The sequence below is a fragment of the Anoplopoma fimbria genome, chromosome 6, assembly GCF_027596085.1.
Source record: "Anoplopoma fimbria isolate UVic2021 breed Golden Eagle Sablefish chromosome 6, Afim_UVic_2022, whole genome shotgun sequence".
Taxonomy (NCBI): Eukaryota; Metazoa; Chordata; class Actinopteri; order Perciformes; family Anoplopomatidae; genus Anoplopoma; species Anoplopoma fimbria.
The window spans coordinates 25,350,877-25,376,357 of record NC_072454.1 but is presented as its reverse complement, the minus strand read 5'-3'; the positions used below and the strand labels follow the sequence as shown (position 1 = coordinate 25,376,357).

Here is a 25,481-nt window from a genome sequence, read left to right as displayed (position 1 = left end):
TGTGCTTACAAATATTGCTGACATCTGTTCAAATGTCATTATGGATTATTGAAACATTGCCTTAATGGGTAAGAAAATCATCACCAAGTATAATCATAATTTTGAATAAAAAAAAAAAATATCCCTGTTATTGATAGAAACATCATCGACATGAACAGAACATCTAACAGTCACTTTGTCTTTGCTCGGAACAGCTTGAAGAAAGTATCAAGGACGTTTAATGAAATGGATTTGGCTTTAAAGTATGATGAAGTGCAGAATTCATTTTAATTGTAACATAACATTAAGTGCACCACAAACATCAATGAAATTGAGAAGAAAATAAATGAAAACTCTCCAACAGAGATTGTAATTGGTGGAAAAAAAACAGATCTTCGTCCACAGTTTGGACATGGTTTGGTTTTAAAACTTGTCTCTTAACAGAGAATACATATTGTATTCTATTTAATTCTATTGCAGTCCTGTGCCAACAAAGGCCGCCAAGATAAATTGACCTAAGCAGTGCACTTAAACTTTGAAGCCCAGTTTGAAATTTCTACACCCACATGGCCTTAAGGGCCCCAATAATGTGTGTAGCATATACTTCATCATTTTGCGTCATCAATGACAGTTGAAGTGTTACATAACTGTCCTGTTCACGTCAATCAATGGCATAGGTCTGCATTGGGGCAAAAAGCTAACACATACCATTGACATTTCTTTGTCACTGTGGGAATCTATTAAAGCACTATATGGTGCAATATAGTTCATATTGAGTGACTTTGGTTTTAACTTACAGTAAGTGTTGCTTTCAGCTCATTCGATTTGGATTGTTTTGGGTTGGTGCTGTGCTGTTTTTCTTGCTACTACTATCAGGAGTCACAAAAGTACAAATATTATTCATATATGCATCAGGCTTTAAATAAATTGTATTACATTCCCAGCCTGGCTAGCATGAAATGTCCCATGTGCAAGGTATCTATGTTTATAGTGTCAATATTGCTATAACTTACTAAAACATATTTTTACTCTTTATAATGATGACTTAATTTTGGCATTAGCAATGGCACAAGTTTCAAATACAGTACAACACCTGTGTATGTGAAACGTCCATATATTGCTGGCAGAGACAGAATGCAGTAGGTTCTTGTATAGATGACCCACCTTACAATTTCTTTGCTCTGTTGAACATTTGTTTCAATTGATTTAGCTTCAGACCACCTTCTTATATTTGGTGTTTATGCAAAACATATTGCTTTGTCTCTTTTTTGTCTCTATTTCTACTGAGTCAAAAAGAAATTCCATACAGATTAGGTTTGCTATGAAGTCGATTGATTACATAATGGACACATGCCTATTAGAAAGTGTGTTTAAAGCTATATCAATAATGACAAACAATACATTGGCAAATTAGACTTTACAAGATCACAAAACAAGCACCAGGCATTTATTCTCATACTACATAAAGACTCTTATACTGATGACTATCTCTTTCCTGCTCCCAGGAAAACCCTGATTGGTCCAGAGCAGTGAGAAGAAACTGTTGACCTCTGTCCTTTCTCCAGCCTGACACTATGGGATCATCCACATTCGGAAAGGCAGCATCTCTGGACGCTCTCTTAAATGAATGCATTCATGCATTTGGTAAGTGACATTTGAAGGAAATTCCCAGCTCAGTTTTTTCCCCTTGCTAGCAGAATGTCTAGCTTTAAGTAGTGTCAGTGGACACAATATTCCAACAGCCATATCATCCAACACACAAATATTCACCCAAAAAACGTAACTCAATCAGAATGAAAAAGTTCATTTGTTTGACTTTTTCATCTGTGGAGTAATCCACATTTTGTGTTCTAGTGAGATTGGTGGCGGCAGGACAGTGTATGTGTGATTTGAGCTACAATTAACTAAAGTGTGTGAGTGTGTTCATGATAATGAAGGAACATGGCACCCAGTGCCACAGTTTGGTTCATTGATAAATAATGATGAATCATTTTGACAACAATGGTGCTATAGGGCAGAAGATGAAAAATATCAGGCATTTGATGTGTATATTATACTTGTTAGTGGATCAATTTATTGTTGATTGTGCCTTTTCATGGGGTTTGTTGGCAATAAAAATATATAAAATATCACCAGAATTATCCTATAAAAGTGTAACATACTGCCTCATGCCTGTTAAGTTCAAATTTGATAACATTTTATGATTTACTTTTCTTCATAGATGACAATGGGGATCTGAAGGCCAACCTGCTTCCTCGCACCCTGCTGCTGATGCATCGCTGGTACATTACATCCTCAGAACTGGCGGAAAAACTACTGATGATATATCCCATCCAACAGAAGGCCTGTAGGAACTACAGCTAATGCACATTAACACAGTGCTTTACTGCTAATGCACATAAATCCAGTGCTTTAATAATGAAATACTGCTGGCTATTGTATTTCAGCGTGCTAAAGATATGTACTACTATAAAGTGATGCCTTAAATAAATTATTCCTCACCTCACATGAAATCCAACCTAAATCTCAAAATCAAGAAAGCATAGCAGTTGATGTTTTATTTAATTTCAATGACTGTCATTCCCCGACCTTTTCTGTTTCTGTGGTACAATAGTTAAATGTAAAATAAGCAGTATTGATCTTGTCCTGATTCAATGTCCTTGGACCTGCTTAGTAAGTGCATAAGCACAATATTACGCATTAGGAGCAGTTGTAGCTGTAAAGCAACTTGTGGTTTAGTGTCTACCTCAAGGACACTACCATAGATAAAGAGATTATAAAGATAAAGATCAGACTGGTTACATCTTACATTCTAACTGTATCTTACTTTATATAAAATATAATATACTGACTACCTGTATATTAAGATATTTCTTACGTCTGAAATGGACAATCAAGCTTATGGAAAGTTAATGTGAATGTCACAGTTCAAAGGCAACACAAATCCAAGAACACGACTCCGAAGGCAGTTGAAAAATAAAGAGTCTTTACTTAAGACAAAATACAAGGATATCCAAATCCAGGCAGGCAAACAAAGTGCATAGGGGTCAGGCTGAGGCAGAATCCAAGGTACACAGGCAGAGTAAAAAAACAAGGTAGATATGGATCAGGCAAAACATATGAGCAGAAATCAAATGCTGGTAAGGCACAGCACGTGGCACGAAGACAATCTGGCAAAGAGCTAGTGGAAGTGGGCTGCTAGATATACTAAGGAGCTAGAGAGTGAATGGGGAACAGGAGTGGGGGAGGATGAGCAGGTGACGATAATCTACTACTGGAGGAGCAGGCAGGAGGGAGTAAACAGGTCTAAAAATCAGAGCAGAAATACCATAAAAAAACATGTATAACCAACCCCCCAAAAATTTGCAGATTGGAATTCAAAATCATGACAGTTACATCCCCTTTCAAAGCTTCTACTCTACTTACCATTCCCGTGCCTACGGCTCCATGACTATTTCCTCTAGAACTACTAATAGAAGTATTTTCTGACCTGATTCCCCTGCTAGCATCATTTGTCAATGCCTTCCAATGCAGTTACTAATCACTGTTGAACATACATCGGTTTTACCATGGGACAACACTATGGTTAAGGTTTTGTTAGGTTGAGACACAAAACAACTTAATTAGATTTAAGGAATTACCATGGTTTGGGTTAAAATATGTATTTTGGTACATAAGGTAAGGGAAAGCTTGTGGGTTAGGTTAAATGACTACTTTGTTAAGTTTATGGAAAGATTGTCGTCATTCTTTTCCAAAAGACAATCTACTGTCTTTTGGAAATAGGAAACCAACTTGTTTTGACCTCTGATGTTTTAAGTGCAATGATGACTTTGTCACTTTATAATAACGTGACATGACCACCTCATTTTTGGATGTTCTCCCAAAGTCTGTGTGTGTTCTCTGGGTGCTGCAAATACCTCCCACAGTCCAAAGTAATGTCAAACCATGTCTGAAGACATTCAATGATGGGGTCAAAGGTGCTGTCATAGAGACATGACAGACACAAGGATTCATAAAAACACTCAATCAGACAAAAAGAGAGCTTGAGAGAGAAGTTTAAACCGTCTCTACTCTCACTTCCACACATCTTGACAATAACAGTTTAAAGTAGGTGTGATTGACAGATTGTTTCATACAGTAGCACCTGAACTGTCATGATTGATATAAGATTCAGATTCCTTCTTCATTGTTCTCCATAGAGGAAATTTGCTTTCTGTACTCAATCAAACTCTCAAAACAAGCAACACTCAGAGACAGGGCATAAACAAACAACAACACACTGTGCCCAGGCTGTTCAGGGCAGTAATGGCTGATGCCACAAAATCCCTCCCAGTGTGTAGTTGTCTATATCTATGGCCAGAGGGGATGTTGAAAGGCTAGCTTCCTGTTTGTCAGTTCTGTATATTTAAAAACTGATATAGCAGCAAAAGGCAATTTGCTATGTCAAGATATACTGGAGTAATGGCACCCTGAGCAGGGAATGAAGTCACGCTTGTGTTGTTATCCTGCCTCTCTGTGCTTTGTTTTGGTAGCTAATAATGATGTTGCATTGGTTGTGGTCACTCAATGAGGAATACCTTACTAATGTTGCTAAAATAACTCAATCATAGCAAAGTTGCACATCCTCTTGCTTGCCTCGTGTACTTATCTTGTACCTTGAATCTGTTCACAAAAACGCAACTTTATTTCCTGTGTGTTCAGGGTTCACTTTCTCTGTGTGTCACATCATCTTGGGAGGAGGGAGGTGTGGCCGTCCATTTGTTTTGGTCTGAGGTCCTGGTTCTCTAGTGCGACATCTAGTGGCTCTTAATGTCATATATAGAACCTTTAAGGCATGATGAATTATTTCCTTAATTCCTGATTTGTCATAGATTTGAGTGTATTGATTTGTCAAATCTTAGAAAAAGTCCTTAACTTAAACCCACGTACCGTGACAGCAAAGCTGAAACCTGCCAGAGAACCAGGCTGAAGATTTGTTATCTAATGAGGTAAGATCCTACATACACATTCATCCAAAAACTAACATGTTTTACTAAACCAAAGACTACAGAGAAGCCTATGTCACCTAACCAGATTAACTAATTTCTCTTCATTAGTGGCATACTAGTTCAGAACAGGCCATTGCTTTGCTTGCGGTATTGTTGCTTGCAGCATTGTGGGGGGTTGTACCTGTTTGAAGCCTGTGGCCCATGGAAAAAGAATAGGGATGAAACAACATTAAACTATTTGCTGTGGTCATTTGAATAGTTAAAAGAAAATGGTGATTGTTGTTAGTTGTTTGGGGCGTAAAGTGTGACCACCTCCGCAGTCACAGAGCCAAATTGTTTCGAAGGCCAATTCACTTTCTTTCTTACTTACTTATAAAACGGACAGCCTGCATGGTGGGACAACATGCACACACACTGATGTGCCGATGTTGTTATTTTACATGCCACATTGGCATGAGTCAGTCCGCAACCTGCCACAAGTTGGTTTGTACGGAAGTTAGCATGCTATAACTGCAACCGATTTCAATGACAACAATACACATTAACATTCCCACTGCTCTGGAACATCCTGCTTCGTTGATTTGAATGGGAATAACCTTACTACCATCTACACACATACATACATACATACATACATACATACATACATACATACATACATACATACATACATACATACATACATACATACATACATACATACATACATACATACATACATATATTCAAGATGTCTCACTTCAGAGGCAGAGACAGTTAGATTTGGTCCCCACAATGCTCATTGCCCGTGTCTTTTTAAATTAAACAAATAACATTTAGCTGTTTTAACCACGATCAAACCAGTGACTAACCCTGTGTTTTAAAGACAATACTGCTCTTGAGCCAGCTCACACAGGATGTGACTATACCACAATTCTAGGTTTTTAATGTGGCATAAGCTTGAGTGAACTTCCTGCACTATACCACCACTTGCCTAGTATCAGACAGGTACTTTTAATAGATATAAATGCCATGGTAGCAGCATCAATGTTGTCTGTAGCCATCTCCTTTGTTGTAAATACTTCTCCACGGTTCTGGCCCACAGCTGACAACGTTTGACAAAGGCATTAGTCCTGCCCCTAGCGCTGTTTGGCAAATACCACATTAATTATGACTGGCTCAGTGGTAGAGCAGTGTTGTCCTCCAATCAGAGGATCAGTGGATCAAACCTTGGGCAAGACACTTAATGGTTAGATAGTTCTGATGGGCAGGTGGAACCTTGCATGGCTGCCATCAGTGTATGAATGGGTGAATGTTAAAGCGTTATGAGTGGGTTGAGGACTAGAAATGCGCTATACAAGAACAGCCCATTTACCTTTTACCAGAAGGTCACAAGGGTCATTCTCTGGTTAAAGTTCCTTGGAGCTATAATTAGATAATGTCTTTTTAGTGTCAAAATATGTGCTGCTGAAATCTCTATGCGTGTGTTCAGGTACTGGATTGTGACATTCCCTGCAGAGTTCAACCTGGATTTGGGTCTGATCCAGATAACAGAGGAGTTCAAAGATGTGGCTGCTCAGCTGTCCTGTGAGGAGCATTTCAAGCTCCTTGACATCTCCACCATGTAAGACACCAAGAGCATACAGAGACACTTGTAGAAACCGTTGGCCTGATCAGTGTTACCTAGTATAATGGTACGATTTAAATTTTTTAAAAACAATTTAGTCCTCGTCCTTAAATCAAATAAACCCCAATTCCAATGTTAAACCTCATTCAAAAACTTATATAGACATAACTACCTTCAACATTAAATGACCATACTGGTGATCCTGCAGCTTTTAGTCTTTAAGTTACTAATTGTTTTGAATCACTGTGTCACACTTGTTTTTTATGAATTGTTCTCTGTTGTAGTCCGTCATACGAATGGATGCGTAAGTTGACCCAGCGCAAGAAGCAGGCTAAGAAAGGAAAGGCCTCACTGCTGTTTGACCACCTAGAGCCTATGGAGCTGGCCGAGCATCTCACCTTCCTGGAGTTCAAGTCCATACGGAGGATATCGGTATATCTACAAACAGCTCAGTTTCTGTCTAAGGATAAAACATTTTTTCCATGCTAGCAAGTCTCTTATCAGGCTCCGAAGACATTAGCTTGTGGGCCAGTGACAGAGTTGCATCAAATTAAAGGCAAGACTAGAAGGCACTGAATTGCAAAGGGCACCTCATTTTGTTAGTCCAAAGAAAATAACTTTGTTGGGACTATTTTTGTCCAGTTTGTTTTGTCAGGGAGTAAGTGCGAGGCAACAAAGGGATAGGATCCAAATGGTAACAATTTGGCAGACAGGAACAGTTCAGCGATTTATTGATAAGATGAAGTTACATAGCTTACAGGTAAATGTTCCAGATTTCAGAGTAAAGGTTTCAGGTTGCAGGTTCAGGTACGTCTTCAGATTCAGGTTGAGATGGCTGAAAAGATAGGAATGACACAACAGTAAGAATCTGTAAGGGAACTATTTAAAGCAATACTATCTAACATTTCAAAGGGAAAATACAGACATCCTTCCTCTTAAAAGTCGAATTCATAAGAAATAAGATACACCATTGTTCAATTCAGGGCACTCATGGGCTTGGTTGCTATAGCCTCTGTGTGGTATGATAAGTAACTTATGGCTATCATTAGCTGATGTCAAACATATGCTATGGTGTTACAGACACACCTGAGTCAATTCTCTAACTTAGTTCAAGCTGGGTTAAATAGGATGTCTTCTCATGAAGATCTATAATCAACATTTTGAGGCCCAATGAAATACAATGTGAATTGGGTGAACTATGTGCAACACTGATAAGAATGTTCCAAAAAAACTCTTGGGAAGCTGAACACCTGCTGAAGAGCTTTGATGTAAAGCTAGCTGGCCTCTTGGTGAACTCTCTTGTTTGTCTTCCTCTCGCCACCATCAGGCCTCATTTGAGGAGTTTTGGTATTTGGGTAAGAAATACCAAAACTCATTTTCATGAAGTTTACATACATTTTTTTCCCACAGGATGATTCCACATTTTCTTTTTGGAAATTCCATGAACTTTCCCCATGCACCATTTGTCAGATCAAAATATTAACTTCACATGCAAGACATTTTAAAGTTTACCTGGAAAATGGCCTGGCTTTCACCATACCATCTCCTCATGAAAAGCAAAATGTCAGTGTGAGGTTTATTCTATTTTTCAATCGTCCTGTACAATGACCATTACAAGCTTAAGCAGGTTAGATTGAGAATTGACAGCTGGATATCTGATCTTCAATATTTGTCTCCAGTTCACTGATTACCAGAGCTATGTGATCCACGGTTGCCTGGTGGACAACCCAACTCTGGAGCGCTCCATTGCTCTGTTCAATGGAGTCTCGCAGTGGGTCCAGCTCATGGTGCTCAGCAAGCTAACACCTCAGACCCGCGCAGAGGTCATCACCAAATACATCCATGTGGCTCAGGTAAGACGGGGGGAAACAGCAGTGTTTCAAAGGGTTTTTTTGTCCTCAAAACATTGACGTTATGTGAACATTCTCTTCATCCATAACTGTTTAGAAATATATATGCAAGACTGACAACAGGACTGAAGAAGGAAGCTGATTGGACAAGAACAGCGCATAAGTTTCATATGGTCCAGGCTTTCAAATCCTATCCTGAACTGCCTGGCCAGCCAAAAACAGATAACAGTAATATTTAGACACATATAGACAAATGCAACAGTAAACTCTTGTAGTCTTGTAGACTCTCGACAAATTCATTGCTTTTCCTTTATTCGAAAAGTATGAACATGTGTCATGCGGGAGACTGTGGCATAGAAGGTAGAACGGGTCGTCTCTCAATCAGAAGACTGTCGGTTTGATCACTAACTTATCCAGTTCACTTAAGCCCAAACTGCTCCTGGAGGCTGTGCTAGCGGTGTGTGATGGGGTGTGAATGATGAGTTAGTCCTGATGTGCAAGTGGCCATAGTAAGTTAATGTTTTAATGACCACTTTTTATTTGAAATGGAGCATTGTTTTCTTCCTGTCGGCTGTTGTCATTCACATACACTACAACAGGAAATAAACGGAAACTCATTTGAAATGTTAACAATTACAACTGTGAGATGGATTCTAGTCCCAGTGGGTCAGGACAGGTAACAGGTAGCAGGAAGGTAACAGGTAAAATGCAGGTAAAATATAGCAGAAGTTAACTGGTAGCATAAAGGTAACAGGCAGGTTACAGGTAGCAGGCAGATAACAGGAAGCTGGCGGGTAACAGGTAACAGGAAGTTAGCTGGCAGCAGGGAGGTAACAGCTAACAGGCAGGTAACAGATAGCAAGAATGTAGCAGGAGGGAAACCGATAACAGGAAGGAAACATGTAACAGGCAGGTAACAGGTAGTAGGCAGGTAACAGGAAGGTAACTGGTAGCAGATAGGTAACAGGTAACAGGAAGGTAACTGGTAGCAGATAGGTAACAGGTAACAGGAAGGTAACTGGTAGCAGATAGGTAACAGGTAACAGGAAGGTAACTGGTAGCAGATAGGTAACAGGTAACAGGAAGGTAACAAGTAGCAGCAAGAAAACAGGTAATAGGAAGGTAACATATGACAGGCAGGTAACAGGTAGCAGAAAGGTAGCAGGCAAGTAACAGGTAAAAGGCATTGCCATTAGCACATTTATTTGAACAATTACCAATACATTTTGACAGTTAATAGTTTGAGCATGTTTAGTCTAACACTGTGTCAAAATAACCAGATTTTCTATTTGGTTAGATAACTCAACAGTAATATCACAAAATAACACTAACATTGTGTAAAAAAACAACATTGTCTTGGATGGTTTTCCATTCCACCACAGCTAACCATATAAACATCAGCTATAACTTGACATAAGTGTCTCAAAGTTGCTTTTATTTAATGCAGGATAAAAGCGTACCTTAGCTTTTATTAAAACATGTGTATTCATTTCTTGGGACAGAATTGTTGACAGCCTGCACAATGAACAACGAGGGGAAACTGGATGGCATCTCATGATAGTGAGAATGTGATCCGAATGGGCCATTCACATTTCATTCACTGCTCTAACTGGGACCTTTTGTAATACAACAAAAAAGACACAGAAAATGATTGATTAGAAAAACATTACGGAAGCAAGTGAAATTTCATTGTCATTCTCTGTCATAAGAAACTTCTGCAGCTACAGAACTTCAACACCTTGATGGCGGTGGTGGGGGGGCTGAGCCACAGCTCCATTTCTCGACTAAAGGAGACTCATTCTTATCTGGTTCCAGAAGTTGTGAAGGTAAGTCAGTACGGGTCTATGTATATATTTGTATATCCACACAAACATTCAGAACACATGCATTCCTACAACATTCAAACATACAAATAAGCATACCATTATATACAATGGTTGGTTATGGTTAAAGGTGATCCAGTGGTAATGTGTTTGTAGGAAACCCAGTCTTAGACATGTTTTTCAAGTTTTGTTTGTTAATGTAATTGGTTTTAAATAAGATTAAATCCAATGAGTTGGAGGAAAATGGTATAAGGAATGTTATCAACAAAGCAACAACCTTCTCAGCTGAGGGTTTGAAGTAGTCAGCCACTAATTCACTAAATCCAAAATGCCTTGAGTTGCAGTTATTTTAAGAGTCACTAGCAGCTGGCTCCAGGAATATTTACTATAATGAATTCAGTTGGGAATCCTCAAACTTTTCTAAAAATACAAATCAATGCAAGATTAAGAAAACTCTCAAACCACTTTTGACCTATGGGGGAAACAACTGCCTGCCTACACCCACAGTTGGGTGTAGGCAGGCAGTTGTTTCCCCCATGGGTCAAAAGTCAACCACCATGGCAAGTCACATGATTTTCGACATCACTCTCTTTGTGATTTGATAATTATACAAACCCAAACATTCCCAACTCCCATCCCCAGATCTGGAGCGAGATGACTGAGCTGGTCTCTTCCAACAACAACTACTCCTGCTACCGAAAGGCCTTCAATGAATGCCAGGGCTTTAAAATTCCCATCCTGGGTGTGCACCTGAAGGACCTGATCGCAGTGCATGTAGTCTTTACTGACTGGGTTCATGACAGTAATCAGGTGAACCTAGTGAAGATGCATCAGCTCTACATGACTTTCAATGAGTTGGTGTCCTTGCAGAGTGCAGTGGCCCAGGTGGAACCCAACATGGACCTCATCTACCTGTTAACGGTGAGGGATTAACTATTATAATATCTTAAAGATATAAGTGACAGATTGGTCTAATCCTACAAAATTTATCTTCTATCTGGTCCAGGGACTTGGACATCAACCATGGTTTCAACCAGTTTGTGGGCTACGTTTTGAAGCCTCGAGCTTGCCATTTTGGCCGTCAGCTTTGCAAACAGAAGTGACACAAGAGGGTGGAGCTTAGTACAACAAAACGCTGACTAAGGAATTTAATGCAACCATAAAGGTTACAATTAACTTTTATGAACTGAAGACACACTGTGAAAGGGTTAAAGTTGAAAGAGGACAGTTTGAGCTACCTGTTTTAAACTAGGATTTTGATTTCGTTTGTATATTTGTCAGGTGTCATATTTTACCAGAAATAATTACCTGACTAATGCTTCACATCTTCCAATGTTATTTATTTCATACTTTGCACCCCCACATAATAATATTTAATCTAAGTGTTTATTTTACACACTCTGCTACATGCATTTGGAATCTCTGTATCTCTGTATGAGTCAGAGTTAGTCTGTGGGTAGTATTTAGGCTAAAAAACATTTGAATAAAAATTGTGTGACTTGCATTAGACTAATCTCAAGAGCAAGATTAAAAGCCCTCTCACTTTTCCAACCTATAAGCCAGAAGGTTAAAAATAATGTAATCTATTTAGTTAATCATTTACAGCTTTCACCAATGCAGTTTTAGTACTAAGCATTGCTTATTGTTTATTCCCAAAAGATCAGCAAATTGGAAACTGGTCTACAGTATTGTGCTCTGTGGATCGCACTCAATTAATGGAGGAGCACCAAATCGCTGCAAAACAAGTGAAAAAAAATCTGCACTTGAACATTTCACACACGAGTGTGATTTACCTCAAACATTCAGAAGTCTAATACATTAAATGAAGGCGTAGTAATTTGCTTTCAGTTGTTTTTTGATATTTTTTACTAATTATATACCAAACTCTTGTATTTACAGCTTTCTTTAGACCTTTACTACACCGAAGATGAGATTTATGAGCTGTCATTGCTAAGGGAGCCACGTAACCCCAAATCATTGGTAAGTTTTAGATGAAATGGTTTTGATTTTGTGTTCAGGCTTGTGGTCAGTTTTGTTTGTTTCAACACTTTCAATTATACTTATTTTTGTCGTCTTACAAATATTTTTTATTACTTTTTTGGTGCCACAGGTAATTTGCTGAACTAAGCACTGTGTTTGTGGAATGTATCCTTTCCCACAGCCTACCTCTCCAACAACTCCCAACAAGTCCCTGGTCCCACTGGACTGGGCCTCTGGTGTCACCACCAAACCAGACCCTTCTGTGGTCAATAAACACATCAGGAAGGTAGTGGAAGTGAGTAGAGGACCCCTTTTCAAATTATGCCGACACAATGCATAAAACAGCTACTTGGTGGACAATGCAGAGATGTATGTGTGTATAATTGTTTTTTTGTCATTGTGAAGTCTGTGTTCAGGAATTATGACCATGACCATGATGGCTTTATTTCTCAAGAGGACTTTGAGAGCATCGCTGCTAATTTTCCCTTCCTGGAATCGTTCTGTGTTTTGGACAAAGATCAGTGAGTTTAGATATTGAAATAATTAACTACAGTATTTGTATTTTTTAATACATGGGCAGAGCATGATGATTTAGTTTAACTACAATTCCTAGTAGTTTCTGGGTAGCGTAGCTACTTTCAGAATCATATTAACATTTTCAGTTCAAAGCTACTTTTCTCTTGAAGGAAAAAAGCTCAGAAGTGAGTTTATCTGCTACAAGCATTTTGTTTTCAACCACATGCTGATTCTGCACCTGGAGTCTCTGACAATCATATTCCTTTGTTTTGTGTTGTTATAATGTACACCACACAATAATCAGTGGTTGTAGGCCATGGTTCGCTGACAAAAGGGTTTCAAAGAGCTTACTAGTTTCAATAAACTAGATGATAAAAAGCTACTTTCAAAGAAGCTTCCCCAGCATGGCAAATGAGCAAACAATTTGTAAAAAACAGTAAGTGGAACTGAATTAATTTGCATATTTAAACATAATCCTTATCATTTTAAGTTTCTTAAATATAATTAAATTAAATTTATTTTGTATAGCCCAAAATCACAAATTACTTATTTGCCTCAGAGAGCTTTACTATTTGTACCCATACATATAGATATTGATTTGTTTCTTACACATACACTCTCTGTACATCAGCAGCCTGCACATTCTCTAAGTACCTATCATGGCTTAAAGGATCCAATTTACAAAAGAGCAATGTCATCTTCTTGGTACTTGTCCTTAGGTGTGACCACAGTTTGAGAACAACTGTGCAAAAGAAGCCAAGTGAAGGAAAATGTAGGGGCGAGCACGCTCCTTTGCTTTAATTCTGTAATTGTAGTTTGATTTTAGGGATGAATATTATGATACGATTGGTCTGACCTGGTATGACTGGAGCACCTGTAAATGACTATCCCCACTCTCTTTCTGCACATCCGCCTTTCTTTCTTCTACTTTTCCGCTTCTCTTTCTCTCAGAGACGGATTGATCAGCAAGGATGAGATGATAGCATATTTCCTCCGGGCTAACCCACTACTTCAGAGTAAGATGGGTCAAGGTTTCATCCACAACTTCCATGAGATGACGTACCTGAAGCCCACCTTCTGTGAACATTGTGCTGGATTTGTGTGTATCTCTTACATTCTGTCACTGCACTTTTCATGTCTTCTTGAGGTTCCTAATAGCAATGAACATTTGAAAACATTGCAATTAAACTCACCAGTCACATTCCAAAAATGCTGTCAGGTTCAGCCACATACTGTATCTGTTTGCTGGTTTTATAGGGCATCACACACTGTCTCAACCATGCTGAGGTCATGTTCTTACAGATGCATAGGCATACACATTGTAACAGGAAATGTTGTGATGACTCGGCTTTAGGAAAATGCCTCCATGCTTTTATTTTCTAATGTTATTTTTGTATTTTCTGAAACAACCTCCACCCTCCTTACATTTCTGGACTTGCAGCTCTGGGGAATCATCAAACAGGGCTACAAGTGTAAAGGTATTGTTTTATTGCATTCTTCTGGAAGTCAAATCAAAGATTATTCACTAATTACTTTATTGTAACTGGTTATAGTCATATTATAATATTGAATCCTGAACTGAACTAAAAAGAGAAACTTGCCATCCCTAAAGTGTAACATAAGGTTCAACTTGTTATATATATCCAGTATATTTGAATTACACGGACATTCAAATTCAAATTTTCACAATTCAACATGTTTCATGTTACCATACATTTCTTGTGTTAACTCAACAGGATATCTGCTTTGTTTCCATAAGAGATCATTTTAAAACAATAGCCAAGTGAGAAATGTATGACTTTCAGTGACTCAAAAGTTTAAATACACTCTGTAAGTATTTCGTGGCATTGCCTTTTAATTGGTTTACTTGAATCAGATGGTTAGAGGAGCCTTCAACAAGATTCTCACGATATGTTCCTGGAACTTTGGTCTATTGCTCTTGACATAATTGGTGTTACTGAGTCAGGTTTGTGGGGTTCCATACACAGACAAGCCTTGTCAGCTCAGTCCACAAATTCTTGACTGGAGTCAGGGCTTTGTTCTGGCCACTCCAATATTTTGACTTTGTTGTCTTTGAGCCATCTCCTTCATCGTTATGACATCTATCATCTTGAGTGAACCATGCACATTGCCAGCAAAATAACCCCACAAGGTAATGCTGCCACCTCCATGCTTCATAGTTAGGATGGTGTTGTTTGGAAGGAAAGCATCACTCTTCTTCCTCTACACATAGTCGATCATTGTGGTCAAACAGTTCCACTTTTGTCTCATCTAACCAGAGAACCTTTCTCCAAAAGGCTTTGTGTTTGTTCTGGTGATGCAGACATTCTCACTTTTTTTGCCAGTGTTGGGGCTTCTTCCATGCTAGACTGTGACATAGGGCTCCCTTGATAGTGCAATTAGATAGACTGGTACCTTGTGCCTCCAACTCCATCACCAGCCTTATGATTTTATGGGAGTTCAGTTGAACATTTCAGGCCAAAGTTTGTTTGGACCTATCGGATAGGTTTGTCTTTCTTCCTGAACAATTTGGTGTTAGTGTGGTTGCATGATTTTAGTTTTGCATAGTCACTTTGGGGATCTTCAGTTGCCCTGAAATTGCTCATAAGGATGAACCGGTCTTGTTGAGGGCAACAATTCTTTGTTAAGTTTATTGGATTTTCCAATGTAATCAAGCGCAAAAAGGCCACGACTCTTAGGGTAGGCCCTTCAATACCAACACATTCTCACACCAATGTGTCAAATGGTCCAATGGCTTGGTCGGTGGCATCTAGCTTCAAATTATAGCACTGTACGGCATCCTTTTTGCACATGTCAGGGACAGAGAACAAATATACACTCTTAACATGCTTAGTGTCTTTTATAAACAAACATCCGGCTTCCAAGAAGTTAACTTTAGTGAAAACAGGTCACGTGACTAGTGACTCATGTGAGTCACATGATTAAAAACATTAGGTTATTTATTCAGTATCTGTAAATAAAGATATTTATTGAGAAAGCCTAATTCCAACTTGATGTCAACATTTAGTCAGTCAGAGAACTGTAATGTGTGAAGTCCATAGATTAACGATGTGAAGCATCAGAAAACCTTTAAAAGGAGAGCACAATGTCATAACTTTTCCTCAGTGTGTAGCCTATTTATGTAACCGTGATGTTTGGATTGTTGGGTCAGTTTTCCAATTTCTAAAATGTACAGTTGTATGATTTAGAAATGACTCTACCTTCAGGTATATTTATTTATATAAATGTTTAGATAAATATGACATCCAAGAACTAAAATATGCCCAATCTTATATCCTCAATTATAATAATGACACAGTTCAAAAAATAAAAACATATCCAAACGTAGTCTGCAAACTACCGGTAGCCTACAAATGTAACGAACAGGATGTAAACATTTCAAAGTCTTCCTGTGTATTCATTGAAGGCAGCTGAAAGCTGTCCGACTTTACCGCCCCTGCTGCTGCTGAGAACGCCTGTTCTCGTCAAGGTTCCAGGCGAGGCACAATTCATCTCGAACGAACCTAATGACTCACGTGACTTAATACTGACTTTATTTACATTTTTAGCCATCAAGTTGCTCCGCCCACAAAGCCGCAGGTGGGTGACTTGCATATAAACGCTAAATGAGCACCAGACGCCATGGATTAGATACAGGTGCACTCACCATTTAAACACATGCATTGGCTTCCAATTAGCTTCTAATAATGACAGTTGACCAATAAGAATCTTCTAAATTTAATTCCATTAATCTTTGGAATCTTCCATACAGTTTAAAGAGACTTCAACTTGGTGTATTCAATTTTTTGATCCACTAAAATCTATTTATTTTTATTTTATTTATTTTTATTTTGTATTATCTCTTCTGGAAATAAAACAGATTGACATAATGACTATTGACTTAACACTAGACCTGTATTAGATTGACCACCAGAGTGGCCTTTGGCTTATACAATACACATAACATAACACACATGGTCAAATAAAATTTGTGGATTTGTAAAAAAAATAAGGTTTGAATGTCTTATAGCCTCAACTGTACTTGACTGCCTAAATATTGGGGCAGTAAGCTAAAGGTCCTCAGTCTGTTGTGGTGGTGATGTGTACATTATATTACGGAGTTCTCAGTTTGAAGATAAATGATAAATAAATATAACACTTTAAATACAGTGTCTTTCAGTACCTTGTAGCATGATTGAGCAAATTAGGACTAGTTTAACATTTCATCCTGATTCAGAAATCAAAGAACTTAAAATTAATGTTAAATGGACTTTACTTGTACAGCACTTTTCTAGTCTTCCGACCACTCAAAGCGCTTTACTACATGTCATCATTCACCCATTCACTCCCATTCATACAATGATGGCATGGGCTACTATGCCATCAGTGTACCACTTGCCCATCAGGACTAATTATTCATACACCACAGCCTATGGGAGAAATTTGGGGTTTAGTGTCTTGCCCAAGGAAACATTGGCATGGACTAGCTGAGCCAGGGATCGAACATCCGATCCTTTGAATGAAGAACGGCCCTCTCTACTACCGAGCCAAGCATCCAAACAGATTTTCACATTAAAGCCTTGTGGGAGTTAGTTGTATTTTCCCAAGTTTTGGACAAATTTGGGTGTACTGACCCTAATAAATGTGAAACTAAAAACCCCTTCCAGTGCAACTGCTGTGATGAGTCAGATTTTCATAACCTGTTCCCAAGAACATGCTTCCCATTTGGCAATGAAGAGTAACAATAGTAAGATCATCCACTTGCCTTCAAAGCTTAGAACATCTTTTCCCTGAATATAAGCTGATGTGTCTATGTGTCTATATTTACTTTTCAGACTGTGGCGTTAACTGTCATAAACAATGTCGGGAGCTGCTGGTCCTGGCCTGTAGGAAGCTCATCCGTTCAAGCTCTCTAGGCAGTGTTTCTCCAGCAAGACTGACCCACAGCTCACTGCCCAGCAGCCCGGCACTGCCCACCTGTAAAGGTCATTTTCAGCTACAGGCATTTATTCAACAAAGTGACACTCACATAATTGAAAATTGATTTATAAATCAAAAGCAAATTGCAGTTACAAACGCACAAACTTCTAATTCATACCTCTGAAGAACAATTGATTGGTTCATAATTTTCTGGGTTCTCTCCTTCAGATGAGGATGAAGTATTTGAGTTCCCAGCTGTCACATCAGCAGGTCCAGCTCTGAACACTCAGTCCATCACCCTGATGACTGGCTCAGCCCAGAGGATCTCTGTGCGCTTGCAGAGGGCCACCACAAGCCAGGCCACCCAGACAGACCCCCTCTGGCACGAACACAGTTGGGGGGCCACAGGCTGCGGCTCCCACACCTTCCCAAAAATGAAATACAGGACCCACAGAAAAACATCTAAAAATAAAGGTTTTGCCCGCTGTGAAAACCAGAAGGACCAGGCAGTTTCTACACGGTGCAGCATGGACTCCCAGGAGAAGTCCGAAGTCTCAGGAGAGCTTGTACAGAACGGGATTACACACAGAGGGAAGGTAAGGGAATTGGTGGCTATAAATTTTGATGTTCAGGTGTTGTGTAACATTTTAACAGATGGTGAAATGGAACCTGTGGAGGTGGAAGCAACCTCTTCAAACATGATTGCTATTGACTCCATGAAAACAGAGTCATTGGCATTCTATGATGAGGACCGTATTTTGTAAAAGAACATCCAACATGTTACATTTTTTCTGTTTGGAAAAAGATACCAGGGCCTTCATTGTGAAGACTTGGGGGGCAGACAGGAATTTGGGGTTTAGTGTCTTGCCCAAGGAAACATTGGCATGGACTAGCTGAGCCGGGGATCGAACATCCGATCCTTTGATTGAAGAACGACCCTAACAGATTTTCACATTAAAGCCTTGTGGGAGTTAGTTGTATTTTCCAGTTTTCCTATGTGTCTATATTTACATTTCAGACTGTGGCGTTAACTGTCGTAAACAATGTTGGGAGCTGCTGGTCCTGGCCTGTAGGAAGCTGAGGGCTAATGGCTTCCTGATGTTGGCTCTAAGAAAATGTTGTATTGAAATTAACAGAAAACACCATTCAACTAGTCAGACTATTTAAGTCACTTGATGTTTTCCCCCTCTCTATTTCTCTTACTCAGTGGATCATAAACTTTCTTCTAATGTGTGTTTTGGAGGATTATTCAGGAAACTGATGATCACAAAATGAGATATGTAGGTGCAAAGAGAAATATGGCTGTATTCAATGGGTACATCCCAATTTCTTATTTGTTTGTTTCTTACTTTTCATTTCTCTTGCAATTTTGGAGGACGTTGCTTTAATTTGACGTGAAATGAGCGAGGATACACAAGATCAGCCATTACTAAAGTATTTTTACAGGACTGACACACCACCTTATTGGACGAATAAGGGAAAAAAATCAAGACTCACAAGCTTTAGATTTGAATTAAGTTCAGAGTCAACATCTGGTTAAAGAGAGTACATTTTTGTTCTATTTTTTCGATTTACCAATTCCATTTAAAAGAACACTTATGCAGTTGTAACATAAATGTACATGCACATTAAAAGAACGCAGAGCCCTAGAGCAATACTATATGCTGGATTTTATTGAGTTTAACTTTTAAATTCTGTTTTTGCCTGAGTGAATTTGAGGCAGTGCATGCTCTGCAGAAAATGTTACTGTTGTGCAGTGCCTTATGGGAGTTTTTAGAATTTATATTCCCTGAACATTTTCAACACCTCTGTTCCACTTCCCCACAGCAAAGGACCCCAGTCACATGATAAAATACTCAAACACCCACATTTACACGCAATTTGCATTATTGACTTGCTAGAAAGATTTGTAATGTTTACTCTTTACTTACTGTTTCCACTGTGGTCCTTGTTGTAGTTAGATGATGTAGAGGTGTGTGTGTACCTGCATGCAGAGATAGTGGATTATTGCATTAGCGACATATAAATGCAGAAAACACATCAATATACAAAATAATTTCACATTGGGCATTAATTGGCATTATTCTGACAACACTGGTCCATTCAATGAGATACATGTAACCCTGCCTACACAACTGTCTTTACAGGTATATGATATCCAACATGCCAGTGTCTTGCCCTTACCACGACTGCGTTTGTATTCTGTTCAATGCTATCAGGAACTTTATTCCAATAATGCGCACCCGGTGAAATAATTTTTACCCATCTGTGTTAATGGTAGGTCTAATTTACAAAATAACCACAAAAACAAGTTTTTTTAATCATTAGAAAAAAAATTATCTTCATGGTCTGTTATGTCCCCCTTTAATCTGTATCGTGAAAAATAATATATTCAGGGAGAGGATGACAGTCTGATGTCTTCCTGCAATAAACACATTTTATATAACATTTCCCTTAAGTCGCATTAAGACTGGAAATCAATATTTCCCTGGGAAGCTGAATAAAAGAGGGGACGTCAAGTGGATCGCCTGGGGGCTAGTCAGAGGCAGAGTTTGAGATCTCAGGCAGACAGAATGGGGGTTGGGCTGATTAGTGGCAGGGCCCGATGGGCGGAGCAGGATGGGTAGGACGACACTTTTGAGGGACATAGGCAGGCAGCTGTGGATCGCAACCTGGAGGTGTAAACATTGGCTGGACCACTCTGGAGGTTGGCAGTGTAGGCAGGACCTCTGTGGAGGACGACCAGAAGGCTGGTAGTCGTCAATGTCAGCTGGCACAATAAGATTTTTTTCAGCTGAGGGGAAGGCTACAGGACTGGAGGCCAGTGGCTGGAATACGTATCAGTAGGCCGTAGGGGTGGTCATGTTCGGCCACAGCATGGATTTTGAAATACTGTCTTTAATGTGATGTGAATGAAAACACACACGTTTTGGTTTTAGCATACACACAGAGATGAGGGAGATACAACACCTGATGAACTACGATCTGTATCTGTTTCGTCGCAGAATCTCGGCTTGTGTGCATGTGGTGTCCACACAGCCAGCACTGCTACTGTCAGCCCTAAACAGGGGAACTGGGTTTCTGGGGGTTGAGCCTGGGCGTTGGTGGGAGGCAGCCGACCGAGGTTCAGGCAGGACGTAGGCAGGGATAGTCGAGGTTCCTTGGTTCCGTGGTTTCGTGGTTCCATGGATACGTGGCCTAGGCAGCTCATCTATATGTGGCACTGGACAAATGAGTCTCTGTGATGGTAAAATCTTTCCACCAATGAATTTAAAGACAAGGCCTAGTGTGCCAGTGCCAGGGCAAGTATCCTTCTTCAGATCAATGATTGCTAAAGTCCAAATTAGGCAGTAGGTTTGTCAGGCAGGTTACAGGCAAAATAATACAATGTTGGAACTATGGATGGCAGGGAATGAACGGAATTTGGCTGGTACTGAGAGGCTTATGAGGGGGTGAAGAAAGAAGAGGCAGTAGAGCAGTTGGGCTGGGAAGGTCAGGTAACTGCAGGGCTGATGAGGAAAAAATATATATTTAATAGGGTGTGTGAAATGTTTATTTCTTTCAGTTGTTGCATGCAATGAAAGGCATGTAAGAACAGTAGTTTACAAAAGCGGCATAATTCCAGGTACAAATTAACATTTTTTCTCTTCCTCTCAGGACAGCTGACTTGGTCACGTTGATGAGGGCCAGTCCCAGAGGTCCAGAAAGCCCCTAATGGCTGGGGCCAGGAAGTTCTTCTCTCTGGAGGATGTGCTGGGCTGCCTGAGGTCCCCCTTCAGTGACCTGGAGTTATCATGTCCTCTGTAGACTTCGGAACAGGCCGAGCTACATGTTGACGCTGTGTAGCTGCATGGAAGAACATAATGTGTGGTCTCTGCGAGAGGTCACACAGATATAGCTGAGGAGTTCAGTAGATAATGGACAAACATCCATTGTGAATAACATGGATAACACCGCCGTCCTGTAAAGGGTGACCGGCTGGGGATCAGTGCAGATTACTACATATCTTAGGTTGGAGTTTGATTCAGGACGTACATACATAACATCAGCACTTGAAAAACTGAGATTTTTTTTTTTTTTTAAACTTAACAAAAGTGTGGAATGAAATTCAGTGGATGAAAGCAAGCCAGTTACTTTATATAAGCCACCGGCTTTAAATATCAGGCTGGGACAGTATGACAAATTAAAAGCCTGATTTGAGGAAAGCCACAAGCAAGTTCTTTACCGTCTGATACCAAGTTGGAAAGATCGGAAAATACATGATGGACACGGGAAAGTGTGTAGATATTTGTATGTTGTATGGTTTGATGCAAAAAAGGGAAAGTCAAGATGAAATAGAATGTAAAGGGTTACTTTAACCCTTCCAACATATGGAACGTTGATGATGGACGATTCTAAATAACCCTGGATTCTGTTAAATTATATTTTTGAGTGTTCATTGCCAATGATTGTATTTATTCCTACAATGCCTGCACTTTACAACTACAGCGTGGTTAAAGGTGCTAAATTCAAAATTCAGAGCATAAATATAAGAGCAAACAACTATTTGCAATGTAAAGAAATAGCTTAGTGGAATAATGGCGTCCTGAGCAGAGAATTTAGTCGCTCTCCCTTTCTGTGTGTTGTAAACTGAGCTTCTCAGTGCTTTGTTTACATATCCTCCTTTTAGTGCATGTGAGCCATGTTAGTGCATGTGAGCGTGCCCCACTGGCTAGCTTACGACCGCTGCTCTGCACCACTCCACTATGGTGTTTATAGCTGATAACACCCTCCCGACCATCAGCAAGATTACCGTAGTTTATACTGCATTTCAAAATGCTCCCAATCTCGTATTTTCCACCTTTAACCTTCCCGTTGTCTTAAGAGTCCAAAATGGCTGCATTCGTGTGCATGAGTTTCACAGCAGAGATAAAAAAAAATGTTAGTATTACATTTGTGGACTTCCTGGCCTGAGCATTAAAAAAGGTGAATCTCTGTCCTCTGTACATTTTTAGCTATGGGAGATTTCCAGCTGACCAATAGGAAACTATCAACGGGACTGTTCCTGTCAGCGATGATAAGCTCTGCATTTGACAGTTGGTTGTTTTTCATTTTGGCCCAGATGATGCGTTTCAATCTCAAAAAAGACAAAAACTCTCCTGCACCTCCTCATGGAAGTTAATGACATTTCCTTGCATTTACTATGAAGGTTCAAGCTTCTCTCTGCAAAAAAATTGAAATGTAACAAACCTCTTCAGTTGGCTTTCTGTGTTGTGATTTGATTTTAATGTGGCATTGACAAACAACTCATTCAGTTATTAAAGAAAAAAAGCTAACAATCTTTTTAACAAAGGTTAATTTAATTATGACAGAAAATGTCATTTTACTTTGTAATTTTACTTTAATTTTAAATATTCAACAATCAGGGTACAAAGATCACCTGGTGGTCCTTTTTGACATAAAGAAAATCTTTTACAGATTAAATTGATTTATATCACATAATCTGTACATATTAGATTCAACATCAAATAATACTATGAAAATATAATATATATACTATTAAGCATTGTAAAGAATGAAAGAAAGAGGTAAGAGTAAGAGAAGTAAGAGAAGCAAAACAAAGCGCAGAGCGTGAAGCCCCTGCTAGAAGACTTGCATGCCGTTCTGGCATGTGTTAAGTAAAGAAATACAAAGCCATGGTGCTCATGCTTCCTAAAATAATGTTTCCAAAATAATCATAGCAATAATATTATGTCAGAATAATTAAAATATGTAATAATAAAAAAAATTAACTATCATGTGTTTCAAAGTGAAAATGAGGGGTGTTCACTGAATAAACAGTAGAATCGCTCTGCAATGAGGAGAAGGTTGTTTGTTCATGCTAAATTTTAGATTAATTTTTTTAACCTTTTATGCAAGGCAGGGTAATGAAAAAGGAAGACATCGGGAGGGTTAGGGGTTAAAGTTCAGTAACTAATACACTTTGTTAAGGAAGGTTAGGGAGGGTGGTAAAGGTTCATAAAAAAGAGCGTTAATTGTTGGTCTGTATGGAAAGGTGAGCTTCAGTCTCAGTCGAACATGCTTCATGTCCACACACCGCCCCGACCCCCACACCCTCACTCCCCATCCACTCATCCTCCGACTATTACCTTTCATGTTCGAAAGTCAATGAAATGATCACAACACACAAAGCAACCCCAAACACGACACTGACATAAACCAAAAGTGTTATGGGTGAAAATACTGTTATGAAATCAAATCAGAGCTTGAATTGTGTCATAGTGAAATGAAAGTCATATATATTAGCAAAAGATTACTTAATTAGAGAATTACTCAATAAAATGATGGTTTAAGAAATGTTTCACAATTATTATTATTATTATATTTAGTAGTACTAGTAGCAGTAGAAGTAGTAGTAGTAGTAGTATGTAACTATTTATTTAATTATTACTCATTGATCGTAACATTGAACACTTTGGGGCTCGATATGAAATGATATTAATTCAATTCAATTCAGTTTATTTTGTAGAGCCCAGAATCACAAATTACAAATTTGCCTCAGAGGGCTTTACAATCTGTGCACATGTTACATCCTCTGTCCTTAGACCCTCACATCCTCTGTCCTTAGACCCTCACATCCTCTGTCCTTAGACCCTCACATCCTCTGTCCTTAGACCCTCACATCCTCTGTCCTTAGACCCTCACATCCTCTGTCCTTAGACCCTCACATCCTCTGTCCTTCCCTCACATTCACAGGAAAAACTCCCCTAAAAACCCCTTTAACAGGGAGAAAAAAGGAAGAAACCTCTGGGAGAACGACAGAGGAGGGATCCTTCTCCCAGGATGGACAGAATGCAATAGATGTCATGTGTACAGAATGAGCAGCATAACAGAGATACAACACATTCAATGTATATGACATAAATGATTCATATAATAAGACTACTTATAATAACAGCAGCAATTATTACAGTAGAATTATAATTATGAAAATAGGGATAGTAATGTGATTAATAATAATAATGGAAGTAGCAGTGGGTGTCAGTCGGCTCACAGCAGGAGGCACGACTACGGTCCAGGTACCACAACGATTCATGGAAACCTGCAGAACGAGAAAGCAAAAGGGCTTCAGGGTGGAAGTAAAGCTAAAATGCTTAATGGTACAGGTAATAGTAATAGTAATGTGACTAGTAATAATAATGGTGGTAGCAGTCGGTGTCAGCAGGGCCGTAGCAGGATGCACGACCACGGTCCAGGTACAGCCACGATTTATAGAAGCCTGCGAAGCGAGAAAGCACAAAGACTCCAGGGTAGAAGCAAGTCAATAAGCGTAATAGGCCACTGTGACCTGTTTTTTAGTTAAAATTAGTTGTTCCTTATTTCATTTGATGCTGATGTGTAAAAAGGTGGTAGCCATAAAGGGAAAGGTAATAGGATGAACCTGTTAGCAAACAAACATCCCACCAGCGGGCCAGGTTGACAAACCGTCGTTTGGAGACTGTAGCTGGCTAGCTGCTCCCCCGGCAAAGAAACTAAATAACACTATGAAGTTGGGCAAAATGTTGGTGAGTAAAGAACTGGCATTGCGATTTTCGAGGGGTCCCTTGATCTCTAACCTCAAGATATGTGAATGAAAATGGGCTAATGGGTACCCACGGGTCTCACTTTTACAGACATGCCCACGTTGTGCTAATCCCCTGCAGGTTTTTTGTCATGGAATTAGACTGATAAGCGGACACTGTTTTGAGCCCAATTTTATTCATGTGTGATGATAGTGACGATCCCGCTAGTCCATGTGTCCTTGGGCAAGACATTGAACCCCATATTGCTCCGCAGGCTG

General features: G+C 39.3%; 1 protein-coding gene across 5 annotated transcripts in view; it reads left to right on the top strand.

Moving 5' to 3' along the window:
* The window catches only part of rasgrp3 (RAS guanyl releasing protein 3 (calcium and DAG-regulated)), a 41,168-nt gene extending 17,208 nt beyond the window's left edge, over positions 1–23,960 (top strand). For 3 of the 5 annotated variants that reach the window (XM_054600190.1, XM_054600188.1, XM_054600189.1), the window contains exons 2-17: positions 1,485–1,623; positions 2,201–2,303; positions 4,905–4,967; positions 6,439–6,570; positions 6,858–7,005; positions 8,253–8,426; positions 10,133–10,249; positions 10,889–11,167; positions 12,146–12,226; positions 12,408–12,521; positions 12,632–12,747; positions 13,694–13,841; positions 14,184–14,220; positions 17,578–17,727; positions 17,891–18,258; positions 21,320–23,960. In XM_054600190.1, the coding sequence (XP_054456165.1) occupies positions 1,554–1,623; positions 2,201–2,303; positions 4,905–4,967; positions 6,439–6,570; positions 6,858–7,005; positions 8,253–8,426; positions 10,133–10,249; positions 10,889–11,167; positions 12,146–12,226; positions 12,408–12,521; positions 12,632–12,747; positions 13,694–13,841; positions 14,184–14,220; positions 17,578–17,727; positions 17,891–18,258; positions 21,320–21,328 (2,109 nt within the window). In that variant the 5' untranslated portion in view covers positions 1,485–1,553 and the 3' untranslated portion in view covers positions 21,329–23,960. The remainder of the gene's footprint in view (positions 1–1,484; positions 1,624–2,200; positions 2,304–4,904; positions 4,968–6,438; positions 6,571–6,857; positions 7,006–8,252; positions 8,427–10,132; positions 10,250–10,888; positions 11,168–12,145; positions 12,227–12,407; positions 12,522–12,631; positions 12,748–13,693; positions 13,842–14,183; positions 14,221–17,577; positions 17,728–17,890; positions 18,259–21,319) is intronic. The other 2 variants (XM_054600191.1, XM_054600192.1) reach the window with 2 other exon arrangements.
* The last annotated feature ends 1,521 nt before the right edge of the window (positions 23,961–25,481 follow it).